Genomic DNA, 22,486 nt, shown 5'->3' with positions numbered 1-22,486 from the left:
TTATTGATAACACCTGACAGAATGTATTGTGTGCTTTAAATTGAACATTGGTCTTTTTAAATTACAAAGTTCAAATGTGCTATAATTTTTAACTTTATTGAAAAATGTTTATTATTGATATTAGCAATTTTTTTGTATTCTCTTTGCATATACTCTAGTATAAAAATCTGTTGATAAATTTTTATGAATGATATCAATTGATACTGCATGTTTTTTTTTGTATAATCCACATTACAACAATTCTGACTGCTGTTTTCTTTGAGTCTGTGTGCACATTTATTGTTACATTGTACTATAACGATGATGAAACAAAGATGCATTTGTGATCACCCTATTCCATCCTGTATATTATATACCATATTTTCTCCATTAGAAGTGCATCTCAAATAAAAGAATATATAACCAAAAACTGCATTCATTGTATACTGAATTACGTCAATATACATGTATAGGAAATCACATGCGCTAGTAATAAAACAAATGTTGTATAAGAGCAATTGCTAAAATTTGTACAACAATACAGTCACATCTCATAATTTGACTTGTTTATCTTTTAAATATTGTATTTGAAGTAATAAACAAATCACTAACTTTCCCTACTACATAGTAACGGACAAATGTGACATTTTATTTTACACCTAATACATAACTGCAAAACAGTGTACATACATGTAGCAGTTTACTATATCATATATATGGTCTTGGACTGTTCTTTATTACCGGTAGCACATGGACTTACCAAATATGGAGTGCATGCAGTTAGTATGCTGTACTGTATTAAATAAGTTAAATTATAACAACCGTCCATTAAGCGGTAGTACTAGACTGGCCTCAGTCAGGGCGATTTTTTCAAACATGTGTGTAATTTTTAATTAATAAAAATATGTTCCCCACCCGCTGTGAATCTTTTGTGGTCACACTTATTTTCGTGACAATTACATTTTATTTTGTAAAACAAAAAAGTCCTGACTTTGTCAGTCTACGGTAGTACCTTATTGATATGTTTTAATGTGTGTGCATGACTGCCCCCAACCGTAACATGGCTTCACCGATGTTTTTGAATTTTCAAGTGGCCAGAATTGTTTACAGAATCCTTCATATAAAATGAGAGTAATTAATATAAACATTTTTTTTAGCTCCGCTGTCGACTTTGTCGAGCGGAGCTTATCATACGAGTGATTGTCCATCGTCGTCCGCGTCAATGTTTTACTTTTTCGACTTCTTCTTGAAAACTACAAGCCTGAATGCTTTGATACTTGGTGTATATGTACCTTGGGTAGACCTCTCTCAGATTTGTTCATTTCATATCTTCAATTCTCTGTTTTTGGTGAATCTTTATGTCATTTTTGGTAAAAAGTGATATTTTCGACTTCTTGTTAAAAACCGCAAGTCCAATTGCTTTGATATTACATATATAAGTACTACATGTGGATCTCTCTCAGATTTGTTCATTTTGTAATGATATCTTTAGTTCTCTAATTTTGGTGAATCTTTTTGTCATTTTTGGTAAAAAGTGATATTTTCGACTTCTTGTTAAAAACCACAAGTTCAATTGCTTTGATATTACATATATAGGTACTACATGTGGACCTCTCTCAGATTTGTTCATTTTGTAATAATATCTTAATTATCTACAGTAATTTTGGTGAATATTTTTGTCATTTATGGTGAAAAATGATATTTTTGAATTTTTGTTGAAAACAGCAAGTCCCATTGCATTGATACTATGCATATTGTTCATTTTCTAATGATATCTTCTGTTCTATAATTGAAATGTGCATTGCTAACAGCAAAGCTATCTCAGCCGAGAGGCTGCTTGTTGTATTATATATTCACAAAAAATGTGAGTTGTACTTTATGGTATATAGAGATAATAATAAAAGTTCACGTTGTGGGGTGTCAACAGAAGATTTTATGTGAAGGTGGGTAGTTCCAATTTTCCTGGACACATTTTCAATGGCTTGCAAAGATTTATAGATGTAAATTTTTTATTTTATTCCTAAAAATGTTGTATTCAATTGAATAATACTTAGATGTTCCCTCTAATTAATTAAAAATAACAAGAACCAATTTAGGAAATAAATGGACAGGTCATTTTAGATCATAAGAATTCAGATAAATGTCGCAAGAACTAATTTAGGAAATAAATGGATGGGTCAGAGTGGTGGACAACTTTAAAATTATAGTGTTTTATCCCCTACTAAATGTAAGGGACAAATCTTGTTGTAAAACAGGTTTGCATAGGGTTATATAGCCAGTGAAAATACAAATCACATACATCACACTTGATTATTGTCGAATCAGGTGACTGTCTGTGCAAGCATTGTTGGAAATAGATGATGGCCCACCAAGGTGTACTCTTGCTTATTGGGCAACCACTAAAGAATCAGAAAAGATGGTCATGGTCTACAGTTTAACATGTCAACACCAATTGATATTGAGCAGTATTGAGTCTAGTTATGCTTATGTCAAAGAGATCTATATATATTTGTATTAAATCCAAAATAATTCATACAAAGGAATCATAAATAAACTTTTTCCAAAAGTGACAATGATTTGGGTAGATGTGATGTTGTGAAGCATAAAACGTAACCCAGTCGGTGATTACCACCTGCTCTACACAATGAGGTCAACGGAAAGGAGTGCAAGAAAGTTGGTATCATATAAGCTTAAAATTTGTCATGGTCATTGTCAATCGTCCTGGTCATAATGATTGATCAGACCACCCAGATCTGCATCAAATTTTCCATGTCTGTCCTCTCACAAGAATAGATTTATCTAGAGGATCAAAGTGGTTCTGTTGATCTAAAAAGTGATTTTTAAGCCATGGTCAAGAAAGATACTCCCAAAACAACCTTCACTCTATACACCCTTTGGTTACTATGAATTTGTAGCTGTCCTGTTTGGTCTCTGCAAAGACAGAGCTCAATGCCAGATCTATATGCCACCACATTGTCTGGAGGTGCTTGGATGAATCAACAGGAAGGAAGCGTACATGAATGATGTCCTAATTTTTGCTTATATGACAATTAGAAACGCTGTTTAAGAGATTGAGAGATCTGAAACACAGATGCAACTACACTTGGAGTTGGAGGAACATTGTATAAAACAAGTAGTATAAATACGTGTGGAGACCAGGATTTAGGCATGATGAAAAGCGAGAATAACTATCCAACCAGTAATTAAGAACTCCTGCACTCAAGTGAGCAGTTACCGAAAAGTGACAGTTCTATTGTAACCATGTAGATATCTTAACTGACAACAATCCACTATCATGTGTGAGCACCAGGGAAAAACTAGATGACACATAACACAGTGAGCAGTTCTAGAACTATGATCTCAGTATTTGTTACAGACTTTGAAAGTTCAATACAGATGCACAACATTTTTCTCAATGACCACATGCAGAATACTGCATACCTGACAAAACTGAGCAAGAAGAATGGGTGAAAGCAATACCCCAACAGCTTTATGAGCCACCCATGATTTTGGATGAGACTGCATTACCGACAAAAACAGTGAGAGAGTGGGTATGCCTACAAGAAGATAACTACATTCAGCAACTCTTGTCTTACAGGAACATTGGAATTGCCCTAAATCCCTAACCTGGGAACGAATTCTACATGCAGGTAGCGTCAATTGTTCAATTTCTAATATGCAAACAAAGATTACAACCCAAAACTAACTTGGTCTGTGCATTGTCCTGGGCATGTATTTCATTGAAATAATATAAGTACCTGAGAAAAGCTAAAAATTAACTAGTTTTGTTTAAATTAGAGACTTAATATATGCACACATTTTTTACCCAAAACTAATCAGGTCTGTGCATTGTACCAAGTTTTATTGAAATCTGACAAGCATCAATGGAACAGACACACACATACACAAGGTAGGGTAACTTTGCAGACGGAGTCAATAAAACCAACCTATTATTTCTTTTACATTCCCCCTCGCAATAATTACAATTGAGGCAAACAAATATTTCAAATTTACAAGAAACAATGGTTTGAACAGAACTGAATGAATAATTTACATAAATAGAACTAAATTATCAGATGCAACAAGTAATTATTTTAATTAGTATTTGCTATTTTACAAGTGCACACAAGATAAAAACAAAATGATTCTGCTGACTTCCAAAGATTTAACACAATATGAAAAGGTTTTGATAGAACACTAGACCCTTTACCTGTACTTTCTGAGCCTGTACTTTTAACTTATATGTGTACCAACAATAAAAGACAATATCGAATGAAAATGTTATCAAATGGGGCAATAACAAAATTGATATTCGAAGTATTATTATAATAAAAATATAGCATAACTATTACAACCTTGCCCATTGAGAACCTGGATTAAGTAAGAAATGCATGGATGGATACAGAACAATGCACAATATTTTTATTGCATGTTAAAAGCGAGTACAACAGTTTTGAAATGATGCAATAATATATTGGCTGATATTTAGTTGGGAACAATTCTGCTCTAAAACAGACAAAAACAATCATCAAAATTACACATTACACAAAATTAATTAATTAATTAACCTCAATGTCCCTAACAGAATAGTTCATGATTCTTAAAAAAATAATAGTACAGCAACATAAACAACATGTGGCAAGAAAAATACTAGCAAACTTGTTCCTCAATAAATACTACATGTACTGTATTAATCTCAATGTCCCTTATAGAATAATATAACATGAATTGTATAAAAGTTTCCAAATAATAGTACATTAATATATATAAGCAAAATAAAATATTAGCCTGATTTGGTGGGGAAAGTACACTGTCATATACATATAACAAAAACAAATTAACTTAATTAAATTCAAAATTTGGTAATATTATTTTCCAAACTTGAAATATATTGAATAAAAAAACTGTTTGAGTTAGCGTAACCACAAGTAAAAATTTTTACAACAGAAATTTTCCACTCATATGCCTTGACCTTCACCTATACGGCAAGGTAAAAACGGCAATAGACAATCAGTAATGTCGATAAATGACTGACAGGTGTTAAGTTTTGGATATTTTCTATGATTTCATTTCTTGAGAACCATCATCCAGTTCAAAATCTTCATCAATAGTATCAATATCATCATCAGCAGCATTGATGTTAATATCAGCTTTGGTTGTCAAGGTACCCGCACTTAGCTGCCGTAAAACCAGTTTTTTATAGACTCCCCCTTTGTTTATCAACTCTTCATGTGTTCCTCTTTCTGCAACCTCACCTTTGTTGATTACTATAACCTAGGAAACAAATTAATTATAAACACAGACACACATGTAAACAATGATGCATTTCATAGCTCTATCAATTTCCTTCTGTATAGACAAGTATAATACAGTACTAAGTTTTGTATAGAAGGCATATCTTACCTCTGATGCATTCCTAACTGTAGATAACCTATGTGCTATCACCAACACTGTTCTGCCTTCCATGGCTCTATCAATTGCCTCCTTTACCAAATGTTCACTCTCAGCATCCAAAGCACTGGTTGCCTGGATACCATAATAGATAACACAGAGAAATGTGAGTGAATAGAAGATAGAGTGTGTACTGAATTAACATAAATAAGCTCTAGGTAAGAATCAATGAAGTTCCGAAGATACAGATCTTACCAAGACAGATTTTTATCATGCAAATCAACATTAGGATACCTTCCCACCACATCCATCAATGCAGAATCGGGTTACCAATGTTGAAGTATGATCCATCAACATTGATTTCAACCAAAATAATATTTTTTTTTTTAAAACTGACTAGCAATGTTTTGAAAGGTAAACCGAGTGTGAACAAGCAGTCTCTTGGCTGAGATAACTCTGCTGTGAGCAATGCAGGTTTCAAATAAAGAACTGAAAATATGATTAGCAAATGAACAAATCTGAGAGAGGTCTATCTGAGGTACCTACATGTATAACATCAAGGCAATTAGACTTGACTTTTTACAAATGACAAAAATATTCATCAAAATTAAGAAATTGAAGATATCGTCACAAAATAAACAAATCTGAGAGTATTCAACTCACTTTACAGTTGTCGTTGTCATTGTCATTGTCATTGCGTATATAGTTTATTGATTCACATCCATTTTATCATAGTCACAACAAACACTGTAATTTGATTATATTTATAACAGATTCCGAATTTGTTGGTCTCAGTGGGAGTTCATTTCGGATGTGTCTTACCTCGTCCAATAGTAGAATACTTGGGTTCATAATCAGTGCTCTCGCTATTGCAACCCTCTGCTTCTGTCCCCCTGACAACCGAACACCTCTCTCACCAACCAAAGTATCATATCCTTCTTCAAATGTTGTTATGAATTCATGTGCATTGGACTGTCTAGCAGCGTCCTCTATCTGTAAAAACATAACATATTACAACATCAGTGTGTGCTACATAGATTAACATCCAAAACAAAGAGATTAAATGATGTCATTTGAGAATTAAAGTTCTATATGGATGTCTCTTTATAGAGTAGAATTTTCTAAAACAGTGTCCCTATTTTGTTCCATAGCATGGCAGAGTTCATGTTAGTTCATCAGTAAAGAAAACATTTTGAATCAGAACATGAAAACAAATGACATGATGTATAACGTACGTAGTAGTAAAGTGTGATCAGTGGAATAAGGAATCAATAAATATAGGGATTAAGCAAATTATAGATAGATATATTTTCATCAGATCAACTCACTACTGCACGACTGATGTAAAAAAAAATGATTTTCAAAAAAAAACATTTACATGTGAAAAAAAATGTTACACAGTAGTTCTGCAATGCAATAAAAAAATTATATAGTCTAAATTCTAAGCCTAAAATTAATGAATAGTGCAATTGCTTTATTATACATATTGTATGAAGTACCTATGTGCAGAGGTACATATACTGGCATTCCCCATCATCATTTCTGTAAATGTCAGAACATTTATACATTCAAAGGACATTATTTTCCATCAATAAATGATTTATATTTATTCGTTGGTGTCATGAGTGCACCAGTTCCTGGGTACAGAGTATTGTGGATTATGTATATCAGAACTGTGCAATTGGTACTTCATTAAAACTTCATTGTCAGCATGAGAAAGCCGGTATGGCATGGATTTTATCTAGCCTAAAATTCTCAGCAACTTCAAACTTTACTGTTGTCTACATTTGTTTGTTATGACAACAACAGATTAACAGCGATAAAAAAAAACAAGATCAAAATAGTCCTTTATCAACTACAAAATATGATGTATTTTTCCTTTTAAATTAGTAATTTTTTACCTAACTGTGCAAATTCTTTATATGCACATATTGATATCACTCTGATAAAACTACTCATTCTGTAGTGAGAAGGCATGGATGTTGTAATATAAGGATAGCAGAGAATGGTGGAAGGATACATGTACATGTACATAATATTCAGTAGGTCACTAAGTTTCTTTAAATTCATGTCATCTTTCTAAATATTTTATATGCATTAGTAGTTACGGTATACATTGTTTGTATTCATACAGGAGTTGTACATCTGTCACATGACTAAATTTATATGAAGGCACTATACTTCTTGATGAACACTTTGTGAATAGGCAAGAAAGGACACCACTCCTACCTCTTCATCAGTAGCATCAGTTCCATATGTAATGTTATCTTTAATGGAACATGCAAACAGCACTGGTTCCTGGCTAACCATGGATATATTTTTTCTGAACCATTGGGGATCTAAGCCAGCCATATCAACACCACCTATAGCAAAAAAATACAATAAAGGAGTGTCATCTCTTCATTATCAACAAAACCATGATACTTTTTCTCAGACCAAACAGAATCACATCATGCTTTTACATCACAATCAAACAAAAACATACTTATTCTTAAGTTCCTAATTTTTTCTGGATTTTATTCTGATTTAAGAGATTGTGAAATGACCAAGAACCATGACAATTTAGACATTAGAAATTGAATTTTAGCCAGTGATGTTGGCTGACATTTCTTAGTGAAATGTTGTTGTCTGACATCAAAAACTTTCATTCTGTTTTAATATGACAAGAAAGACAAATGATGGTTGACAATGTCCAACAGCAATAGGCAGAATGATTTGTCTTGTTACACAGCCATAATTAATTTTGTACAATGTCAACTTCATTTCATTTCACAAAATAAATATGCACAACTTTTTCCATATTTAATAAAACATGTGAGCAATGAGAAATACATATTTGCATACTAAGTGAAATCTCATACCTAACATAATGTTTCCTGTATCAGGTACATAAAATCTTTCAATCAAATTGACTATGGTAGATTTGCCACCACCAGAGGGTCCAACCAAAGCCACAACGCTACCTGGTTTCATCGAGAAAGTGATATCCTAAGTGAAAAAAATACTAATATTATTGATTTGAATTCCACCAAAAACATACATGAAATTGAATATTCATGAAATTGCTTGATTATCTCTTGAATATTCATGAGATTGCTTGATCATCTCTTGAATATTCATGAGATTGCTTGATCATCTCTTGAATATTCATGAGATTGCTTGATCATCTCTTGAATATTCATGAGATTGCTTGATCACCTCTTGAATATTCATGAGATTGCTTGATCACCTCTTGAATATTCATGAGATTGCTTGATCACCTCTTGAATATTCATGAGATTGCTTGATCATCTCTTGAATATTCATGAAATTGCTTGATCATCTCTTGAATATTCGTGAGATTGCTTGATCATCTCTTGAATATTCGTGAGATTGCTTGATCATCTCTTGAATATTCGTGAGATTGCTTGATCATCTCTTGAATATTCATGAAATTGATTGAGGAAAGATCAATGCTATTTGTAATATGAAAGCAACATATGACAGAGTATGTGTTGACTAGAATCAATCGTATCGACCAGCACATAAATACAGTGGATACCATGTTACAAGTCATCAGGTAGCAGTCACAATTTAGTAGCCTGTAATGCCCGTAAAAAGCATATTACAAAGACCATTTGCATTCAGTGTTCGTGTTTGAATATGACATAATTATGATGCACCCAGTTTTTATTTGCCTCTATCATTATTTAAAGACGAGTGTTTTTAAATGTTGCACATTTTGAAATACCAGACAGAGAATGAATGTGACTTTATCAATGCTGAATAAAACTAAGATCATAAAAATTGCTCTATCAACACAAAATTTTTTTCACACCTTGAGCACTTTCGTATCCGGTCTTGATGGATAGGTAAAACTAACATTTTTAAAATCCACTTGACAAGGAAAGGGTTGTATCTTTTCACCGCCTTCATTCGTCACTTCAGGTACTCTATCCATTAAATTGAAGATACTGATTGATGCACCGACAGCTTTCATAAAGTCGCCATAAAGTGAGGAGAGGAAAGCAAATGCCATGGCAACGTTCATTGTGTAAAGCATAAAAGCTGCAAGAAATAAATTTGACATAGTGTGAACAATATTTTTGTTAAATGTCAATGACAAATCTGCTTGGTAAAAAAATTTAAATTTAAGAGGAAACTAATATTCATTTTGAGAAGTTAAATATATCGGATTTGAACAACTACATCAGTGAGGCAAATATAAATCTGGCTTATGGTTTTAGAGAGAATGCAAACATAATATATTGGACCAAAATAAAACAAGAAAGCAATAAAAAATGGCAGATCCCGAGCATCTTTTTACAGGCACTAGTTGAATGTCTCTATTTGCAATAGTGCTCTGGATATGATATTTATGCATTTTTAATGAGGTCACATGACCATATATGGTACTTAAATATACTGATCAGATGTGTGTGCAATGTCTTCAATATGACAATGCGTGAATGTCCATCTAAAATAGTGTCCCTGATATAGCTTTGTGCAGATGAACGTACAGACAGACGTACAGATGGTGGTAACCACTATATCCCCCACTTGCACTACTACAAGTAAGTTTATTTGTTAAATTATTAATCACTGCCATTACACTATTTGAATATAGTCTAGATTTTATAAGCACATTGTAGTCCTCATCAAAGATTTTTTCAATGGTATGACCCTGGCTGCTTTGCAATGCAGGAGCATCATGGGTAGTACCAAATGCAATCTCCGCATTGGTCCAGCCACGCACAGTTGTGAAATTGTTCCTGGAGGTTAGTGGGTAGTTGAAGTGCTTTGCAATGCCATTAATAAACAATGAATGATTTTGACTACAACTACTGAACTGTTATGAGCAATAATTACTAAAGGAAGCACTAGACATGTGGTGAGTGAAATAAAGTTTTTGTGTTCTCTCTTGTTGTTGTTTACTTAACAGGAACTAACAGTTAATCTTGCATTTTTAGACAGAACAATGAATATCAGTAAAATATTTGCATAAATGCAAAACTTACATGTCAAAGTACCAACTGTGATGTTCCCCTGAAATAACAACTTGGCACCATACCACAATACCAATGTGACAGCGCCTTGTGCCACTATGCCCACTAGTCCTTGAAATGCACCAGAAGATGCAGCCAATTTCCTCCCTTGGACATAGCTTTTGTTGATATCCTTTCCATATGTAGCACATGCTTTGGACTCGCCTGTAAAAGACCGCACTGTACGTACACTAGAGATACATTCTTCTGCAGTGGTTCCAGCAGCAGCCAATTCATCCTGAAATTTCTTTTGAATACCCATCACAAATTTACCTTGAAATCAAAGATATATAAAATAAGAGTTTAAAAATGTATATTTGTAACGCTATTTTGCTATTATTGTAAAATCTGTATTAGAAGTCGTATCCCTAATAGAAGTCGCACCCATTCTTTTTGAACAATTGAAAACCAAAAATCCACCATTTTTCATACGTGTCATCTACACTCTAATAGAAACCGCATCCCCTCTGTTTCATTGTACCATTTTAATAGATGCTGTGACTTCTAATACATATGTTACTGTATTTAGCAATTCTGGTCATATCACATAATTGCATAACCTTATGAATCAAAAAGTGCATTTGATGAAAAAATGCTACTGGAAAGGCACACATGAAAAACATAACAAAATGGCCACCAGTCAGCTATTTTGAATTTCTAAACAAATTGACATGTATCAATAATAGTTTGAAACTTGAGATCAGAATTATGAACCTTGATTTTAATCACAAAATATAATTGTCAGGTTCATATACAATGTGGATGTTGCATGAACTGTTAGTACTAGTGCAGTTTCGGAAAGCCAGAAATAATTACAAAACATAATAATCACAAACTAACAAACAATAACAAAAGGATAACAAGAAAAGTAAAAACATACCATACTGGGTAGCTCCTATCGCTACCACTGGTACAGCAGCAAATAATACACCAGTCAGTGAAGGACTCAGTTTAAACATAATTATCAAGGAACCAAAGATTTGAAATAAGTACCTCAATAACATAGATATATTCACCTGTAATGAGAATAAAGTTGAACTGTACCAGTTTTCTGTCATGTTATATATATATATTGAATATGTATTGACTGGTCACGAGAGTGAGAGCAAACGTTTATTTTCCTCATAGCATTATGTGTCACCCACATACGCTAACCAGAGTATTGATCACATATCGTCACACACACACATTCATGACGTATCATCATTGAGACACACTGGATAAACTTTTAACATAGTTGCAAAATGAACTCGATTAAAACCTGTTCCTATATAGGGTTGCATTTTAATTGGAGTTTCATTAAGCTCAATTCAATGCAATTCAACATAAAATTGCGTTTAAATTCAAGTTTAATTAATTAGAGGTTGAATATCTTAATCCTTCTGATAATGAAAAGTGTATGAAATAATTAACTATGCAAATGAGTTGTTTACTTATGCAACTTACAGTCACAGCATTCTGCACAACACCAGTATCAGAAGACAGCCTATTGGTCAAGTCACCAGTCCTGGTTGTATCAAAAAAGGCAATTTCCTGTTGCATAATTGCACTGAACAACTGGCGTCTGATTCTGCAAACAACGCGGATTCCGACAAGAGTGAACAGCCAAGCTCTAAATGTAGCACCAATAGCCCCAGCAACGAATATCAGGAACAGAATTAACACCTGTTCGTTCACTTGCGCTGTTAATTTTGAACAAAAAGCACATAAGGAAATAAATGAAACTGTAAAATAAGATTTGATCTCAGAGATTCAAGGCTTGCATCAACTGAGCATGCTCAGAGCAATTATACAATGCAATCTGCAAGTGAACATTCTTAACGAGAAAAACAGTATCCCGCTGAGAACTGTATAACATTATTTGTATAGAGATGTGATGAGCAAGATATGAAAATAGCAATTCACCAACATAACACATTCCTTGTTGTTCAATACTAAAACATAACATTACTATTAAAACCGTGTTCATTGTGAATCTAGATTAAATACCAAATGGATAGATGGATACAAACTAATGATGCACAAAATTTTGCAAGAAATATTCTAACCAACATGTTTTTTCAATTAATATATCATAAACTGTACAAAAGTCTACTTGGTGTCACTTTTCTCATTTATATTCATAATAGAAACAAAATATCAGTTTACTACACTTATTTAATTGACATATCTTGGAGAGCATATTATGATTATCTGGATCTCATTATCAGCAGCATAAATGCCTTCACTTTATTCTCTGTCTAACAATTTTTTTATTTCAGCCAAATTTTACCCAATATTTTGAAAAGTGCACTTGCTAATCACAAAAAAATTGAACTTGGTTGACATTTCATATTAATTGATAAGATTTCCACATCGGAAGATGGTCAAATAAAAATTGTAACCATCAGATGAAGACAATTAAGTGAAATTTACCTAATACCTAAAATATACACAGAATACAAACTAAAATTGAACTTTGGCAAATGCATGTGCTTATGTATGTGTGATTGAATGTAATTGGTGAAAAAATGACCGATATACGTCTCTGACACAGCATTAAAATATAATGGCCACCATTTGGTCATTTGAGTTAGATATGATAAACAAAATGACATGTATCATATTATGTTCAATGTAAATACCAAGATTGAACAAAAGTAGTACATGCATGACTGAGATTCAGTTTTAGAACAGCTAAAATGCTTGCTCTTGATCAATGATCAATGTCCCATTGTGTCCAATGTATATACCAAGTTTTAATGATTTGTCTATGCTCGACGATGATCTGGTTCCAGAATGGCAGAAAAGCTTCATTTTGGTGAATTCTTAAATTGAATCACGCAACAAATATTGCAAGTGGTGTTTATTCTTCAGAAACACTGCTTGGCAACAAGTATTTACAAACACCAACTGAACTTATCATTATAATATAAATACCATTTCTTGAAGAATAAATGTAATGTAATAACATAAATTATAATGAAATATAGTAAGTGACTTTACCCATTGTGTGGTTTGGATTCAAGGCCACGTCAATAACTCTGCCAAAGAATAATGGTGCAGCCATGTTAGCGAGACTTGAGATTACAAGAGCTATCGTAGCAAAAAACAGCAATAATGCATCCTGTAATCAAAAACATACTGTGAGTTCAGTGGCTCTTCACTAAACTGGTACTGTCACCAAATTGACCTATAGCAACAGTCTATGTATCATACTGTCACCAAATTGACCTATAGCAACGGCCTGTGTACCATAATTTCACCAAATTGGTTGTTCTATAGAAAAGGTCTGTGTACCATACCATGACTAGATCAACCACCACATAGCACAGGTTTTTGTGGGATTTTATATTGTTTATTGTTCTTGAAATAACATTAATTAATATTGCAAATACTTTAGATACACACTAACATTAAGAAAATTACATGCTTTTAAAAATCAATGAATTTCCTGAAATTACTCTGGATACTGTTGACTGTAGTTTCATATACAAATTTAAAAAAATCATGAACAGAACGTGCCGGGTACTTAAAAAAGTGCTGTTCACTTTTGTTTATACACCCAGTGGCTTGTGACTAATACTATAGAATACTTTATTTCCACTTGGAATTTATTTGCTCTATTTTCATTGAAGGGATGTTTCAATGAAAATAAAATCCAATGAATATACTTTTTTGCCTATATTTACATTCAACACATCAAAAAATAGTGAAAATAAATTCTATACAGAACACCCATAAAGCCTTTTCAGCAAAAATTAATTCCAGCTAAAATAAAGTATTTTACAGTGATCTAGCAGCTGTCAATTAATTATATGCATGATTAGCCTAAAAATAAATGACATTTTGGATTGTCAACTGATACATATTTGAATATTGTCTGATATTTAAGTTTTAAGTTAAGTATTCAATATTTCTCTGAGCTTTTTTGTGTTGTTTTTATCACTAAAAACTATGAGAAAGTAATTCTGATGTACTATTACAGCAAATATAATAGAGTGTTCAATTTAATAGTGCACAACTCAATAAGAATTGCACAATAGCTTGTGGTATACTTTGGTTGGGAGGTATATAATGTATTGTAAAATTCATGAATTTTAAACCCAATGAGCAAATAGCAATATGGTGAAATACGGTACATGCAATAATTATTCACTAGGTTTTAATTTCGCTATTTTCGCTGATAAGTAAAATCAGCTAAATTAATTCTATGTGAGAATGTTAAATAAAACTAATTGTTTCTTTGACAAATTCATGAAATTAAAACACAAGGAATATGCTCAAAACATCAAAATAGTGAAATAAAATGTCAGTGAAAATAACTGGTTTTACAGTACTACCTAAAACTACAACATTTAAAGTGAGAGGGTTGTCACCTGCGCACGCACGGGAATTGAGTCCCAAGTGACGATAACAACACATGCTAAAACGGCAAAGGTTCATTGGGTAGACGCTTGTTTGTAAACAATGACATGCTATAGCCATCTGACGCATGCACAGGTGATGACTCCCCCCGCTTTAAGTACATTTCACTTACCGGTTTGCAAAGTGACATTAATCTTTTGATATCAATTTTTTCGGTTTTTGCTTTACCATCTTCATCCACTTCTACACCCTCATCATTGTAACTACGCTTGATTCGAATGACTTTCAACTTGCGTAGAAACACAGGATAAAGAATACAAAGGAGGAACTCAATGATGGAGAAAGTGAATGCCGCAATGCAGCAAGCACTGTAGGTCACGTGCATATCGCGATAACTCATATTCACAAGTACAAAAACTCCTTTTGTTGTTGTGTAGGCAAGGCTGAGAAAACTCACAAGAAGAGTTATAATATGTAAAATAGCTTTGTTTCTTTTCAATGTTTGGTTGTAAGGATCCTCAACCTGTTTCATAGCAATGTCTTCCAACTTCACAAAGACGAAGAAGAGAATACATAATTTGAAGAGAGAGAGGCAAGCCAGCTCAAATACTGACTTGTTTATCGTCCAATGAACAACGTTGGATTCAAGGTACTCTGTATGGCCACCTGTGTCATTAAAAAATATATACATGATGAATTATAAAATCAACTAATTAATCCACATTTATATAAAAAAAACAATATAAGACACTAAATTTAAATTTAAATATCCAGGGAATACAATAATTTAAAACCATTTTGTTAAGGAGTATTCAGATCAATATTCAGAATTCACATACTTTATTATGCATCTAGAAATGCCACATGTTCATTGAGATGCTAATAAAGTGTTTTTCCCATTCAATTCACAGTAAAGTGTTGAACTAAACTGCTCACGATAGTAGATAATTTGCATAACGATAGGTATTCATAATATCTAATCTATTAACTATTGTGGTAACTGGGCACTACTGTTCATCCACAATCATAGAGTACCAGTACTCTGGGGAGATTCCAACTTGTCACACTGTTGGCAGAATACAAATAAAATGTGGAAAACTTTGCAAACGCAGCAATTATTGAAGCAAAACCACAGGCCTCAACTTATTACTATATTACGGGTAAGCTTATTTTGTTTGTTTTACCTCTCTTTCCTGTTAGCCATAGTATAACACATGTAACTGCTATTCAATATAAAGTAAATCTATTCTCTTACCTGTTAGCCATAGTATAACACATGTAGCTGCTATTCAATATAGAGTAAATCTATTCTCTTATCTGTTAGCCATAGCATAACACATGTAGCTGCTATTCAATATAGAGTAAATCTATTCTCTTACCTGTTAGCCATAATATAACACATGTAGCTGCTATTCAATATAGAGTAAATCTATTCTCTTATCTGTTAGCCGTAGTATAACACATGTAGCTGCTATTCAATATAGAGTAAATCTATTCTCTTACCTGTTAGCCATACATGTAGTATAACACATGTAGCTAATATTCATTATAGAGTAAATCTATTCTATTACCTGTTAGCCATAATATAACACATGTAGCTGCTATTCAATATAGAGTAAATCTATTCTCTTATCTGTTAGCCATAGTATAACAAATGTAGCTGCTATTCAATATAGAGTAAATCTATTCTCTTACCTGTTAGCCATAGTATAACACATGTAGCTAATATTCATTATAGAGTAAATCTAGACTATTACCTGTTAGCCATAATATAACACATGTAGCTGCTATTCAATATAGAGCAAATCTATTCTCTTATCTGTTAGCCATAATATAACACATGTAGCTGCTATTCAATATAGAGTAAATCTATTCTCTTATCTGTTAGCCATAGTATAACACATGTAGCTGCTATTCAATATAGAGTAAATCTATTCTCTTATCTGTTAGCCATAATATAACACATGTAGCTGCTATTCAATATAGAGTAAATCTATTCTCTTATCTGTTAGCCATAATATAACACATGTAGCTGCTATTCAATATAGAGTAAATCTATTCTCTTATCTGTTAGCCATAATATAACACATGTAGCTGCTATTCAATATAGAGTAAATCTATTCTCTTATCTGTTAGCCATAGTATAACACATGTAGCTGCTATTCAATATAGAGTAAATCTATTCTCTTATCTGTTAGCCATAATATAACACATGTAGCTGCTATTCAATATAGAGTAAATCTATTCTCTTATCTGTTAGCCATAATATAACACATGTAGCTGCTATTCAATATAGAGTAAATCTATTCTCTTATCTGTTAGCCATAGTATAACACATGTAGCTGCTATTCAATATAGAGTAAATCTATTCTCTTACCTGTTAGCCATGGTACAACACATGTAGCTGCTATTCAATATAGAGTAAATCTATTCTCTTACCTGTTAGCCATAGTATAACACATGTAGTGCTATTCAATATAGAGTAAATCTATTCTCTTACCTGTTAGCCATAGTATAACACATGTAGTGCTATTCAATATAGTGTAAATCTATTCTCTTACCTGTTAGCCATAGTATAACACATGTAGCTGCTATTCAATATAGAGTAAATCTATTCTCTTATCTGTTAGCCATAGCATAACACATGTAGCTGCTATTCAATATAGAGTAAATCTATTCTCTTACCTGTTAGCCATAATATAACACATGTAGCTGCTATTCAATATAGAGTAAATCTATTCTCTTATCTGTTAGCCGTAGTATAACACATGTAGCTGCTATTCAATATAGAGTAAATCTATTCTCTTACCTGTTAGCCATACATGTAGTATAACACATGTAGCTAATATTCATTATAGAGTAAATCTATTCTATTACCTGTTAGCCATAATATAACACATGTAGCTGCTATTCAATATAGAGTAAATCTATTCTCTTATCTGTTAGCCATAGTATAACAAATGTAGCTGCTATTCAATAGAGTAAATCTATTCTCTTACCTGTTAGCCATAGTATAACACATGTAGCTAATATTCATTATAGAGTAAATCTAGACTATTACCTGTTAGCCATAATATAACACATGTAGCTGCTATTCAATATAGAGTAAATCTATTCTCTTATCTGTTAGCCATAATATAACACATGTAGCTGCTATTCAATATAGAGTAAATCTATTCTCTTATCTGTTAGCCATAGTATAACACATGTAGCTGCTATTCAATATAGAGTAAATCTATTCTCTTATCTGTTAGCCATAATATAACACATGTAGCTGCTATTCAATATAGAGTAAATCTATTCTCTTATCTGTTAGCCATAATATAACACATGTAGCTGCTATTCAATATAGAGTAAATCTATTCTCTTATCTGTTAGCCATAATATAACACATGTAGCTGCTATTCAATGTAGAGTAAATCTATTCTCTTATCTGTTAGCCATAGTATAACACATGTAGCTGCTATTCAATATAGAGTAAATCTATTCTCTTATCTGTTAGCCATAATATAACACATGTAGCTGCTATTCAATATAGAGTAAATCTATTCTCTTATCTGTTAGCCATAATATAACACATGTAGCTGCTATTCAATATAGAGTAAATCTATTCTCTTATCTGTTAGCCATAGTATAACACATGTAGCTGCTATTCAATATAGAGTAAATCTATTCTCTTACCTGTTAGCCATAGTATAACACATGTAGCTAATATTCATTATAGAGTAAATCTATTCTATTACCTGTTAGCCATAGTATAACACATGTAACTGCTATTCAATATAGAGTAAATCTATTCTCTTATCTGTTAGCCATAGTATAACACATGTAGCTGCTATTCAATATAGAGTAAATCTATTCTCTTATCTGTTAGCCATAGTATAACACATGTAGCTGCTATTCAATATAGAGTAAATCTATTCTCTTATCTGTTAGCCATAGTATAACACATGTAGCTGCTATTCAATATAGAGTAAATCTATTCTCTTACCTGTTAGCCATAGTGTAACACATGTAGCTAATATTCATTATAGAGTAAATCTATTCTATTACCTGTTAGCCATAGTATAACACATGTAACTGCTATTCAATATAGAGTAAATCTATTCTCTTACCTGTTAGCCATAGTGTAACACATGTAGCTAATATTCATTATAGAGTAAATCTATTCTATTACCTGTTAGCCATAGTATAACACATGTAGCTGCTATTCAATATAGAGTAAATCTATTCTCTTACCTGTTAGCCATAGTGTAACACATGTAGCTAATATTCACTATAGAGTAAATCTATTCTATTACCTGTTAGCCATGGTACAACACATGTAGCTGCTATTCAATATAGAGTAAATCTATTCTCTTACCTGTTAGCCATAGTATAACACATGTAGTGCTATTCAATATAGAGTAAATCTATTCTCTTACCTGTTAGCCATAGTATAACACATGTAGTGCTATTCAATATAGTGTAAATCTATTCTCTTACCTGTTAGCCATGGTACAACACATGTAACTGCTATTCAATATAGAGTAAATCTATTCTCTTACCAGTTAGCCATAGTATAACACATGTAACTGCTATTCAATATAGAGTAAATCTATTCTCTTGCCAGTTAGCCATAGTATAACACATGTAACTGCTATTCAATATAGAGTAAATCTATTCTCTTACCTGTTAGCCATAGTATAACAAATGTAGCTGCTATTCAATATAGTGTAAATCTATTCTCTTACCTGTTAGCCATAGTACAACACATGTAGCTACTATTCAATATAGAGTGAATCTAATGTCTTACCTGTTAGCCATAGTATAACACATGTAGCTACTATTCAATATAGAGTAAATCTATTCTCTTACCTGTTAGCCATAGCATAACACATGTAGCTAATATTCAATATAGAGTAAATCTATTCTATTACCTGTTAGCCATAATATAACACATGTAGCTGCTATTCAATATAGAGTAAATCTATTCTCTTATCTGTTAGCCATAGTATAACAAATGTAGCTGCTATTCAATATAGAGTAAATCTATTCTCTTACCTGTTAGCCATAGTATAACACATGTAGCTAATATTCATTATAGAGTAAATCTAGACTATTACCTGTTAGCCATAATATAACACATGTAGCTGCTATTCAATATAGAGTAAATCTATTCTCTTATCTGTTAGCCATAATATAACACATGTAGCTGCTATTCAATATAGAGTAAATCTATTCTCTTATCTGTTAGCCATAGTATAACACATGTAGCTGCTATTCAATATAGAGTAAATCTATTCTCTTATCTGTTAGCCATAATATAACACATGTAGCTGCTATTCAATATAGAGTAAATCTATTCTCTTATCTGTTAGCCATAATATAACACATGTAGCTGCTATTCAATATAGAGTAAATCTATTCTCTTATCTGTTAGCCATAATATAACACATGTAGCTGCTATTCAATATAGAGTAAATCTATTCTCTTATCTGTTAGCCATAGTATAACACATGTAGCTGCTATTCAATATAGAGTAAATCTATTCTCTTATCTGTTAGCCATAATATAACACATGTAGCTGCTATTCAATATAGAGTAAATCTATTCTCTTATCTGTTAGCCATAATATAACACATGTAGCTGCTATTCAATATAGAGTAAATCTATTCTCTTATCTGTTAGCCATAGTATAACACATGTAGCTGCTATTCAATATAGAGTAAATCTATTCTCTTACCTGTTAGCCATAGTATAACACATGTAGCTAATATTCATTATAGAGTAAATCTATTCTATTACCTGTTAGCCATAGTATAACACATGTAACTGCTATTCAATATAGAGTAAATCTATTCTCTTATCTGTTAGCCATAGTATAACACATGTAGCTGCTATTCAATATAGAGTAAATCTATTCTCTTATCTGTTAGCCATAGTATAACACATGTAGCTGCTATTCAATATAGAGTAAATCTATTCTCTTATCTGTTAGCCATAGTATAACACATGTAGCTGCTATTCAATATAGAGTAAATCTATTCTCTTACCTGTTAGCCATAGTGTAACACATGTAGCTAATATTCATTATAGAGTAAATCTATTCTATTACCTGTTAGCCATAGTATAACACATGTAGCTGCTATTCAATATAGAGTAAATCTATTCTCTTACCTGTTAGCCATAGTGTAACACATGTAGCTAATATTCACTATAGAGTAAATCTATTCTATTACCTGTTAGCCATGGTACAACACATGTAGCTGCTATTCAATATAGAGTAAATCTATTCTCTTACCTGTTAGCCATAGTATAACACATGTAGTGCTATTCAATATAGAGTAAATCTATTCTCTTACCTGTTAGCCATAGTATAACACATGTAGTGCTATTCAATATAGTGTAAATCTATTCTCTTACCTGTTAGCCATAGTATAACACATGTAGCTGCTATTCAATATAGAGTAAATCTATTCTCTTATCTGTTAGCCATAGCATAACACATGTAGCTGCTATTCAATATAGAGTAAATCTATTCTCTTACCTGTTAGCCATAATATAACACATGTAGCTGCTATTCAATATAGAGTAAATCTATTCTCTTATCTGTTAGCCGTAGTATAACACATGTAGCTGCTATTCAATATAGAGTAAATCTATTCTCTTACCTGTTAGCCATACATGTAGTATAACACATGTAGCTAATATTCATTATAGAGTAAATCTATTCTATTACCTGTTAGCCATAATATAACACATGTAGCTGCTATTCAATATAGAGTAAATCTATTCTCTTATCTGTTAGCCATAATATAACACATGTAGCTGCTATTCAATATAGAGTAAATCTATTCTCTTATCTGTTAGCCATAATATAACACATGTAGCTGCTATTCAATATAGAGTAAATCTATTCTCTTATCTGTTAGCCATAATATAACACATGTAGCTGCTATTCAATATAGAGTAAATCTATTCTCTTATCTGTTAGCCATAATATAACACATGTAGCTGCTATTCAATATAGAGTAAATCTATTCTCTTATCTGTTAGCCATAGTATAACACATGTAGCTGCTATTCAATATAGAGTAAATCTATTCTCTTATCTGTTAGCCATAATATAACACATGTAGCTGCTATTCAATATAGAGTAAATCTATTCTCTTATCTGTTGGCCATAATATAACACATGTAGCTGCTATTCAATATAGAGTAAATCTATTCTCTTATCTGTTAGCCATAGTATAACACATGTAGCTGCTATTCAATATAGAGTAAATCTATTCTCTTACCTGTTAGCCATAGTATAACACATGTAGCTAATATTCATTATAGAGTAAATCTATTCTATTACCTGTTAGCCATAGTATAACAAATGTAGCTGCTATTCAATATAGAGTAAATCTATTCTCTTACCTGTTAGCCATAGTATAACACATGTAGCTAATATTCATTATAGAGTAAATCTAGACTATTACCTGTTAGCCATAATATAACACATGTAGCTGCTATTCAATATAGAGTAAATCTATTCTCTTATCTGTTAGCCATAATATAACACATGTAGCTGCTATTCAATATAGAGTAAATCTATTCTCTTATCTGTTAGCCATAGTATAACACATGTAGCTGCTATTCAATATAGAGTAAATCTATTCTCTTATCTGTTAGCCATAATATAACACATGTAGCTGCTATTCAATATAGAGTAAATCTATTCTCTTATCTGTTAGCCATAATATAACACATGTAGCTGCT

The 22,486-nt window shown here is 32.2% G+C and overlaps 1 protein-coding gene across 1 annotated transcript in view; it reads right to left on the bottom strand.

Annotated features, from left to right (window-relative positions):
* Positions 1-4,048: 4,048 nt before the first annotated feature.
* LOC100373537 (uncharacterized) overlaps positions 4,049-22,486 on the bottom strand; it is a 30,531-nt gene continuing 12,093 nt past the window's right edge. The window contains exons 3-13 of the mRNA XM_085491304.1: positions 14,914-15,407; positions 13,380-13,500; positions 11,841-12,076; positions 11,275-11,410; positions 10,368-10,667; positions 9,188-9,417; positions 8,232-8,358; positions 7,600-7,733; positions 6,193-6,363; positions 5,383-5,505; positions 4,049-5,253 (exon numbers count right to left, since the gene is read on the bottom strand). Coding sequence (XP_085347430.1) covers positions 5,038-5,253; positions 5,383-5,505; positions 6,193-6,363; positions 7,600-7,733; positions 8,232-8,358; positions 9,188-9,417; positions 10,368-10,667; positions 11,275-11,410; positions 11,841-12,076; positions 13,380-13,500; positions 14,914-15,407 — 2,288 coding nt within the window. The 3' untranslated portion in view covers positions 4,049-5,037. The remainder of the gene's footprint in view (positions 5,254-5,382; positions 5,506-6,192; positions 6,364-7,599; positions 7,734-8,231; positions 8,359-9,187; positions 9,418-10,367; positions 10,668-11,274; positions 11,411-11,840; positions 12,077-13,379; positions 13,501-14,913; positions 15,408-22,486) is intronic.

Source organism: Saccoglossus kowalevskii, chromosome 16 (genome assembly GCF_978046115.1).
Source record: "Saccoglossus kowalevskii chromosome 16, keSacKowa6.1, whole genome shotgun sequence".
NCBI lineage: Eukaryota > Metazoa > Hemichordata > Enteropneusta > Harrimaniidae > Saccoglossus > Saccoglossus kowalevskii.
Note: the sequence above shows the minus strand (reverse complement) of the source record. Positions and strands in the feature narration are given on the sequence as shown.